Here is an 11,199-nt window from a genome sequence, read left to right as displayed (position 1 = left end):
ATCTTAATCTCCATTAACTGCAAATAATTATGAACGACAGAAATACGACTAGTTTGACTATTGGAAGAAGAAACCTTTACTTATAAACTTTTATATTTTTAATTATTAGCGAGTGGTAAAAAGCTGGTGAGGGTCGTGATAATTTTACAAAAAAGAAAATTGTAGATGTTAATAAGTCCGACTTTTCTCTTGAGATATGACACACCACACTCCTCTACCTCCCCCACCCCTTTCATCTTTAACCACCAAACTTTAATAGCATCAATGCTCCTTATACCCAAGCTATCGTGCACAATACACTATTGTGATTTAAAACCGTACTTTTCTATGTAGTTGATACAGTACTACTTTACAACAGGATTGAGCGCCTCTAGTGGTGAATTATGGAACTTGGGTTTTCCCGCCAATACGACACACTTCAAGAACAGGTGTTATATTTAAACGAATAATTTGTAAGTTTCTGAATTTTACTTTATTAATCAAAATTTTTTGGTAATTGGCGTGAAGACACAAAAGCATATTTTGCTCCATCTCTATGCATCTGTATACTATGCGAGTTCGTACAGGTGTAGATTAATAAAACACACACCTGCCTAACCGTTGTGTAAATATATAATCGTATGATTTATTAACTATCTGCAGTTGTTTCTCATCTGCCGAAACAACTAACAGATTATCTATTTATAAATTTGATAGTAGGTGAGGCCCTTACACAAACTTTTATCAGGGTCCCTCTGCTATGGCCTCATATTGAAGGTCTCAAAAACATTGGATACAAATCATTCACTTTGAAGTTATTTGTGACTAAAAAAACATGGTTAACATATATATAATATATATGTACAGGCAGTTGAGAAAACCACAGGAATTTGGGAATTTTTGGACTTGGATATGTTGGGCCCCGTCCAGGCTGACTGGCCACTCCCTTCATGAGCCCTGCTCAAACTCTCAATTGGCTTGATAAAAAGGCCCTTTTAGTGCTTGCGGGCAGTGTCTAAAGGCCTCTCGAGGAGAGATTCTGTCCCTCGCTACTTGATTGTCCTCATTTTGCACCTAACTGAACCCACTTTGGGTGTGGAAAAAAATCACTCTTAATTCTGATGGAGCAGAAAGGGTCAAAAATGACAAATATGTATATAAAACATGGAAAACTTACGTGTATTTTGGGGATGTAGAAGTAACGCTCTCTTGTAACCAAAAATTAAATAAAAAATATAACAAAAAAAAGTACCTTTATCTTTATAAAATATAAACACACGAGTACATAAAAAATATGTTTTTGAATTTATTCCCCCCAAAAAACATATATATTTATAAACTTGTTCCCAATGTCTCCTCACAATATCTGAATATAACTGGTGGTTGATAATGTTAATATTAGTCAGATAATAAAAAAATAACACCCAAATACCTATTACATATATTTTTTATAATAGTTTATAATTTATACCAAATAAGAAATCATTACTTTGTTTACTTCGAAATGACTAACATCTGTTATAGACACTTCTTAAATTAATAATAACATATAATAGCAGCTTTTTAGTTTTAATATCAGCCAATCAAATTGTTACTTAATAGATGTACGAGCACACGTTACCAATGATTACTACAGTGTATATATATATATATATATATATAGGATTTTAAAGATACAGTATACAGTATAAGTTTGATTCCATATTACAGAATATAGAACAGGTGAGAGATTTCTTTCCCTTTTAATATATTGTATATTTTTTTTCAAGAATTCTAGATCCTATACAAGTAGTTAATTACTTTTTATAAAATAATTTAAGATCTGAAATAAGCAATTCATTCTAGAATAATTAAATTATAATATAGAAAAAGTGAAACAATAATTTCTTTTTATTATTATTAAATTTTTTTTGTATTAAGATTTATTCCATATCGTTCAGATGCATTGCTGTTTATATTTATCCTTTAAAATGCTGACATATTTGTGATAATTATATTAAAAAATTTTTTCTTTAAATAATTAATTTCAATTAAATCAAGAATAACAAATATACAGTAAAACAAGACAGTGTTATTTTATTGTCTATTGGTTGTATACAGACATACAGTTCTTAACAATGTTCTGCCTAATAATAGGCCATACAACAAGATCCCATCTGTAAATATCTGTTGTTACACAGAACATTAATGGAGCTGAAACATTCATAGCCACATATTTTACACTTAGATATGTTTCTCTAAGTTAAGATGATCAGATATCTCCAGTTTTGCTTGTTTTTAATATTTGATTGTAGAATAATATTTTGAATTTTCGAATAGAGAAATTTTATTAACATTCCAATATAATAGCACCAATTTATAAATAAATATACAGTATTTTAAAAACTAACCAAAATTTGATCAGTTTTAGATCTCATTTTCACTGATTCTGAAATGTTTCCCCCAGTTGGATTGTAAATATTATGATTAAGTACGCTCTATGGTATTTGATAACAATGTATTTTTTGGAATATATCCCACATCGTCCCTCCTAAAAACCCAAAAATGAGAAATTTTGACTCACTTCTTCCAATATATATTGTTGATTGGTGATCATAATCTCATTTCTCCACATTTTTGCATTAATGAGATGTAAAGTCAGTTTCTATATACTGCCAAAATCTTAACCCCTTTCTCTGAGGTTAAAAATGAGGAATTGTACTCAAAATTTTGTTCCCTTTAAACCATATATTTTAGCCCTTCAGCAAAATTTTATGAAATGTGTATACAAAATTTTGAAATTTTGAAATTTGCCAACTGATGATGTGCCTGACAAATCTCAAATGATTGCCAATCCTTCTCTATAAATGGAAAGATGAGGATGAGATGCAATAGTTTTTAGAATGAAGTATACAGTGAATGTTTTTTAATTTAATAATATAACTGGGGTGGCCAAACATTATCACAATGTGACCAGAAATATTTGAGAGCTGCATCCTGTATTGGAATGATATTTTATATATAACAGTATATAAATATATAGAAGAATAGCACCAAAGTTGGACCCTTACCCTTAAGTATAGGTATCTGATCTAAAGATATAGAAGACCTGAAGTTTGACTCCCATAGAAAACATAAAGTCTTTGTTAATGTATTTTACATAAATGTATGCCAGCAACTCTTTTATAATGAATGTAAAAATAAGATTTTATTACTATTTTCATTGTATTTTTTTATGATATACAATGGCAGTTTATAACTACTATTGTATTTATTTCTTAAAATGGCAACAGAAAATGGGATAATAATCGACAATAATGGAAAAATTTTTAAAACATAATAATCATATTATTACAGAAGTTAAATATTGGACAGTTGTAATGGCTCATTTGAGATAAAAGTGTATTTGTCATTTGCTTTCTTGATAATTGTATAAACAATCGTGAGAGCTTAGATAAGTTGTAAGCATATTTATCTATGTGTATTTTCTGTAACCTAACACAAATGCTGTCAAACTGTGCATAATGTAAAAATGTCTGAATAAACAGAGTCCTCCAAAAAGAATTCTACCATTGATCAATTGAATAAAAAAATTCACGTATTTTATGCATTACACGTATCAAACATTATGTTCAGTGCATTTTTCTTCAACTTCTTGGTACTTTTATAGATAAAGCGCTGTGTATCTTTGCTTTTGAGAGAATATGTAGGATATATAAGGTGACAGGTGATAGATGATTTCAAACTTTTTTGACACCCTGTATATCTGAAAGTAATAAATTTAAAGTTGATCTGATAATTCATTCAATAGGTTACAACTGTGAGTTTCCTTCGGTGATTTATTAGTATCTGCTTTACATTTACTTTATTGTAAGGTGATAAAAATTAATGTTTATACATCACAATAAAGAATGAATTTTTATGTTTTAAATTGATGATAAATGTACAACAGGATTGATCATTACAGTTTGATTTATATAGGTAGTCTGTTTAACATTTTGTGGCCATATCATGGGAAAATGTCTGAACATACTATAACCAAATTTTATATTTTGAATCTGTAGAATCAGGAGAAGGTTTACACATATGATTTCAAAATCTACATTATATAAATTAAACTGTAATGTTTTCATTCTGTCTGTTTTTCTTACTATTTGCTAGACATTAACACTTGAATCAGCTGCTGCCCATTGAGTGATTGTCCATAAGAAAGTCATAATATTGAAATATAGTATCATGTTTGAAGAACTAACATTAAAAAATAATTAGTGAGAAATGGTCAAATCAGAAGAAGTTGGAAAAAGTGGCATTACTCTGCTAGACAGCACTACATATATTCATGAGAAACCTTTCAAAGCATTTTGTGTTGTGTTCATGGTTACTTAAATAAAACTTACTTGATTTTTATAAATGTATGCAACATTTACTGTCTCAAATGACAAATCATATATTATCTGTAGTTGTTTTTTTTTATGTAGAGCTCTGTCTTAATTCAATAAAATGCTAATGAAACATCAATGTTTTCTTATTTCATAATTTTCAGTTTGTTTCTAATTATTAAAAATGTTCTTATAACAATTACAGATTTAATATGTTTTTTTCATATTTATAGAAATGAAGGTATTTTTACTGGTTGTGACAGTACTGTTTGGAAATGTGAAACTCTGCTTATTCGATGCTACAATGGATGCAAGCGATGTGACATGGGGTCATGCCATTAATAATAAGAAATTACTGGAAGAAAATCTTAAAAGTTAGTGTTTTTCATTATTTTAAAATTAAATGTTTAGTTAATTTTATATAATTGGCTTTCAAGATATTGATAAGACTGGTTTAAAGTATAAATAAACAAAAATATCATGATATTTGCATATGTTATAATAAATTATTGGAATGTCTTCCGAAATGAATGCTACCTTTCTAATTATTGTAATTAAGTTAATTATTATTCAAGAAATATGCAACATATGCCAGTGATAGAGTAACTGTCTACGTTTCATCTCTTGTTTGCATTCAAACATCTCGTTTTCTACTACCTCTAGGAAGCACTTAAACAAAAATGTTGACTCTACAGAGAAGGCATTTTGTATTCTGCAGTTTGCAAAGTTGGAATCACTCGTCATTGTACAATGTGAATAATTTGGAAGAGCCATAGAATTTTGGCTTCCGTGGGAGGAGTGGTGACAGATATGTCATAGTGAGTACAGGAAGAATTTGGGTATCAGTCAGACTTGTGTCATGCAATGCAAGGTGCACACGTTGAGAAATTGTAATGGCTAAATGTGGAACTTTGATGGTTTTCCGACATTTTAGTGACATTACGGTGTTCTCGGGTAATAATTAACATACACTCAAACCTGTTTTTGTGCGGTATTTTTTTCTGCGATTTGTTTTGTGTGATTTTTTGTGTGCAGTATATGAATTTCAATCAAATTGGTATACTGCACAAAAATAATTGCACAAAACACATTGCACATATAAAAATTTGCACAAAAAAAAGACCGCACAAAAACAGGTTTGAGTGTAATTATAATAATTTAAAACAGTTTTTTGGAAGATCTATACACTTTTAACAATTGTATGAATGCTAAAATTATTTTTACATTTGCCTCATTATCAGATGGAAGCTAATTCAAATAAAGAACAGTTTTTTAAAATATTCTAATGGTGCCTTTTGGAACATTTAAAGTATACTACATCAGTGAAACTTGCATTTTGAACCATAAATGAATTAAGTGAAATGCTATGAAAAACGATTATACCTTTTATATCGACAAATATGTAATAAATAATAATAATATTGCTTTACAGACACTTTATTTAAACATTATTTAACAATACAATTTTTTAATATGTAACATTGCCTGCACTGTTATTAACATTTAATATGTTGATGAAATAATAATAATTTTTATTGAGTAATATAAAAGCTATAAGACAATGCTCATAAACATAAAATTTCCAGATCAGTAATAAGAACATGAATCCAATACATATGCACGTGAAACATTTTATACTTCCTTCACTGGATTTACAATGTAAATAATGCAAGTTGGCTTAATTTCGGTTCCTATTATAGAAAAAAAAAGGATTGTCATTTTTTACTAAGTTTAAAATAATTTCTTCGCCTTTGGTTTTTTTGTTTTGTATGAAATATCATTCTAAAATATTCAATTATTGGGAAACTAAGTTGCATTATTTGCACTGTTAATTTGATGAAGAATATTTGGGGTGTTTGAAGTTACTCTGCAGTGAGATATTTGTAATGAGATTAAATGTACACATATGACATTGTGTGCAAAACCTGTAAGTTGTATGTCCAGTGTTTCCACTTTGTAGTAGATGATGTCATTGCTTGCTCACAGATGTTCTGGTTTTTTGGAAGTCTGCTGATCACTTAACCTCCCATGGAATCTGGTCTAATAGTTTTTTGGACCTCACTTCCCCAGAATTGCCTAGACTGGGGTACATTTCTTGCATTTGCTGAAGGAGAAACTGCAAAAATCTAAAACTTCACTTTTATTAAAACTTTACTTAAACCTTTTCACTACACAGTAACTTGTCAACACCTGTATTATTGAAATCTATTCTAATTTACACATATTCTGATACTTATATTTGTTTTATATCTAGATGATATAAACTTCTTAGAGGCAGATGTTTCTTTAGGAGATGTTATGGGACCAAATCCAGAACGCTCTGTTCCTATTATGGCTCATCCACCTATTGTAACGAGTGATATTTCTCTCCAGAGCTGGATAGAAAAAGTCATACTAGCCGAAACTGGCAAGGGTGTAAAATTAGATTTTAAATTTATTGAAATTGTCGAACCTTCACTGCAAATTTTAAAAAGTCACGAAAACAAGGTAAGTTTAGTTAGCATTTTAATTTTACATGTAAAGTAAACTAAATGAAAAAGAAATTCATAACACATTCCTTTGGCATATCCAGACAAACCACCTTCAAAAAATTCCTGGAGTTTTTCAACCTGTCCAGATTTGTTTCCAGGTCCCCAGAGTGGTAGGCTGTGCGGCATCTGATGTTTCATGTCTGTTGTTCATACTATCAGCTTAACTTGTTTTAAATAGACACAATTGCCATAACTAATTAGGCTATATTTTGGAAATAGTAATTATGAATTACAAATAAATTTGGCACTAGAGGGAGGCGTTAGGTGCCATCTTGTATTAAAATTAATAATTGTAATATTTAATTAATTAATTTAGAATAAGCTGGAAGAAAAGAATCGGCCCGAAGCAGGACTTGAACCTGCAACTCCCACTTACCATGCGGATGCTTGCCATTACGCTACCGCACCTCAGTCTGATATTCTCTTCAGTATATATATATATATGATATATATATATATATATATATATATATATATAGAAGCCTAATGTATAACCATCAATGGTTAATATGGCACTGGACGGACACACTCGCACCCTTTGCCAGAAACATCCACTCAAAGCACTTAGTCGGCCATCGCATATCCCGGCAAGTCATAGATATATATATATAAGAATATATTTGTATATCTATGACTTGTTTTATTGTTTAAATGTTAAACGTGTTAATTGTATTAATCATTATTTGATCACAGTACAATTATACAAGTGCTTGTATTTCTTAATGTAATTAATAATCAATGCCAATTAATTATTAATTAAGGAAAGATCTGTTGTTACAGATGAGTGTTATTACAGTAAGCAGATTCTATTGTGTATTAAATGAATTAAGCCAACTGCCAGATTATTTACTGATTATTTTTAAAATTATATTTTTAATTAATATGTAATTTTTTAGTAAAAGTGAGCAATGGATCACCTCACATGGAATTTATTAATAAAATTGGGAGTAAAAAATTGATTTAAACTTGCAAGTCATAAATTGAGCAGGCAAGTTGCTAATTCTGCTTTCTGCATTTCTAAGTTGATATCTGCTTCTGGTCATATAAGTAATTTAAAATTATGGATTGGCTTATCAGTATACTGTTTTCTCAATTCTAATGCACATCCAATTTTTTAGACATCAAAACTCCCAAAAAAAAGTTAGCTTGCAAATGTAATGTGTGCCCTGTATTGAAAACATAGCCACAAAAAATTAATGTATTTAAACAATATTAAATGCATTTTTTGAAAAGCATTTTATTTTCACATTTAGAATGCTTTATGATGATTATATTTTCAAACGTATTCACTCATGACTCCATTATTGGGTACAAAAGATTCACAGATGATACAAAATTGCAGTCAAAATTATCATACGATCAATGTTTTAACAGCAAGATTTCATGTATTTTCAAGTATGCACAAGCATAAAATTTACCGGATACTTAGTATCACACTGAAATATCTGTATACATATTCTTCACTGTAGTGGATAACTCTGCTTATAGGCGAGTTGTTTGCTGGACATAGTTCACTTGGCTTGTTGTAAACATGCAAATTGTCAAGAAGAGTGAAGAGCAAACAAGGCCACATTAAATCAACTTTATGTCCAATTCTAATGCATACACAAGTTCTTGTGACCAGAAAAATCAAAAAAAGGAAACACATTAGAATTGAGGAAACACAATAATAGCTAATTGAAATCATAGCTTAAAAATATTCCAAGAATAATCTGGTTTTTCTTAATTTAAAATCATTTATTTTTACAAGTAAAATTCAATTCTATGTTATAAATATAAAACTGATGATGATTTTGTTTAATGATTTTTCAGTTAACATTTCCTCTTTGGCTAAATGCAGACATTATACCAGGCCCAATAAACGCAGATACAAAACCTGTAGACAGTGCAAAATTTTTGCAACTCTGTCAACAATACTTTCCTGCCGCCACTTTGTCCGTAGGCTGGACAACAAAAGTTAATTTCAGCAGTCAAGAATCTTACACATGGCTTCACATTAAAGAAATGTTGGATGCATTGCACTGTGCCAAAATAAAACAACCAGTGACTTTCCCCATACGAGCAACATTTGTACAGCGTTCTATCAATCAGTTAGTCTGGTTGCTCGGTGCATTTCCCAATTCAACTTTGACAGTATGGAGTTCACCGATCGACACGGTCAATGTCGACAGTTTATTAAAGTTGAGGTCACTTCTACCATTTTCAGATGTTTATTACGATATACCAACTCAGTTGTTAAAACAATTTAATAAAGGAAAAAGTGGCATTCGACCTCCCAGCCTGCCTTATAATTTTAATCACTATAAATGGATTCCAATTGGAGATGAAGAAGAATGCAGTAACAAGACTTTTATATCTTCATTGGGAGCATTGTTTCCTAGTGGAAATCACGGTTTAATGCTAAATTTGGAACCTCAGAGTGAACTGAAATTTGAAGGTGAAATCACATTTATTCATTTGGAAGCAGAATCATCACTTCATTTACTGTTATGTGAAGGTAAATATTTTCCATCTCCTTTACTTTCTACAGAGAATTTATTCAAAGAATTAAAAACCTGTGCAATTGTTTCACTCGCGTTTAGTAATGAGGATGTACATAAATATTTTAAATTAACTTTTGGTCCTCGCAATGGATCTTTAGTAATTTCTGATGAGAAGACTGATCAAAAAGTTTTAACACACAATTTTAATTATACTGGAAATGTTACTGTTGCATTTATATCAGAAGGAGGACCTGCAGTATTATATAATGCAGGAAACAAAATGGTTTCGTCTTCGGTAATTCCAAAATTATCTGTTATCAATGCATTAGTTGTTATCATTTTCTCTCTCATGAGATTCTGGCGGAATATATGAATTTTATTGTTCAACAATGAAATATCTCAAGGTTGTTGATTATTATTTTGTTAAATTGGGAAATAGGATGTTGCATTGTTAATTTGGAAAAACTTTATTAATATATACATATATATCAATATAAGATTAATTTTTAAATAGCATTTCTTATATGATGTTGATATGAAACATTCTATTTTTATACTGGGTTTTGGACTGTACACAGTTTTTGTGGTTTTAATAAAAGTTTAACATATTTGTTAAGTTTTTGATATAATCTAAAATTATTTACATTTGAAAGACACCTTTGCATACTCATAACATTGCATTTAAACTTTAAAACATGAGCTTAGAGTACTAAATTATGGTTTTTGGTAATAAAAAGTGTTTGTTACTGCACACAAGTTGCTTTTAATTTCTTATATTCATTTGATTGAGACTAGAGTATAGCTTTGGTGGACTAAGACACTCCAGGAACAGCTCTAGACACTAGCAAAGAAGTGGTTGGGATGGCACATTTTCAAATGTGGTATTTCACAATAAATAATTCAATAAAAAAAATAGATCTTTAAAATTTTAATTTTAAAAATATAGAGGAGGCAAAACAACATTGTTTGCTTGAGATTGTAAAATTTCTAGCATCATTCTATGTTGAATGGGACTAGGTGTGGTGTACAGCATTTTATTAATTCCTAGAACACCACATATTCATTTGAATGGGATTTGGTGGGGAGACTTTATGGGTTTATCAGTTGTTTAATGTCTGTGTAATTGTTTGGCTTTCGGAATTTCACAACCAAAAAGTCTAGGGATAATTCTTGCTGATGATTTGGAGAGGAAGAATGTACTAAGAGATTAATGTCATGGTTACTAACCAATATTATGGCCAAAATTTTTAAGTAGAAAAACTCAAAGCTCTATTTGATTTTTTATTGATTATATCATTTTATGATTTAATAATTGTCTATATGAAAGTTGAATTAATTAAAGCAAAAGTTCTTGTATGTTATGGCACATTTAATACCTCAAATACAATATTTTTACATCTTTCATAATAAATATTTCTTTAATACTACTAACACTATGCATTGTTTTTTAAAAGTGATTTTTTACGAGACTTGTATACAAATAACTTAATGAAATTTTTGTTGATGAGTCACATATGTTACGATGTGCGTACATACAGTACGTGATAGATGAATAGCCCGGGTGATTAGAGATGCTGTACAGGGTGATTATAATTGAACTGACCTTACTTAGAGCCTGCTGGAGCCAGTTCTAATAGACATATGTCAATGAAACTTGGTATATATGCTACCATGGAGAACACGTGATAATACTCATATTATTTTTCTGTTCCTGGTTCCATCCAAATGATCTAGAATTCAGGTTCCTCATCGACCAGTCTATCCGAATCCATGATGGGGGAAAAGGGCCTCTTAATGAACGTTTTAATTTATTTACATTAAATCATCTGTGTTGTTAGTACAGATATG

General features: G+C 30.0%; 1 protein-coding gene across 2 annotated transcripts; it reads left to right on the top strand.

The window, feature by feature from the left end:
- The first annotated feature begins 347 nt into the window (after positions 1–347).
- LOC136981494 (protein FAM151B-like) lies at positions 348–9,967 on the top strand. Of its 2 annotated transcripts, XM_067277800.1 has the most exons (5): positions 412–452; positions 1,582–1,701; positions 4,571–4,711; positions 6,592–6,824; positions 8,681–9,967. In XM_067277800.1, the coding sequence occupies exons 3-5, from the start codon at positions 4,573–4,575 to the stop codon at positions 9,722–9,724; spliced, it is 1,416 nt and encodes a 471-aa protein (XP_067133901.1). In that variant the 5' UTR covers positions 412–452; positions 1,582–1,701; positions 4,571–4,572; the 3' UTR covers positions 9,725–9,967. The 2 variants fall into 2 exon arrangements, with proteins under 2 accessions (XP_067133900.1, XP_067133901.1); XM_067277799.1 differs by lacking the exon at positions 1,582–1,701 and having other exon boundaries at positions 348–452.
- The last annotated feature ends 1,232 nt before the right edge of the window (positions 9,968–11,199 follow it).

The sequence above is a fragment of the Centruroides vittatus genome, unplaced genomic scaffold, assembly GCF_030686945.1.
Source record: "Centruroides vittatus isolate TY-2023 unplaced genomic scaffold, ASM3068694v2 contig_766, whole genome shotgun sequence".
NCBI classification, from domain to species: domain Eukaryota; kingdom Metazoa; phylum Arthropoda; class Arachnida; order Scorpiones; family Buthidae; genus Centruroides; species Centruroides vittatus.
This window is presented reverse-complemented; position numbering and strand designations above follow the sequence as displayed.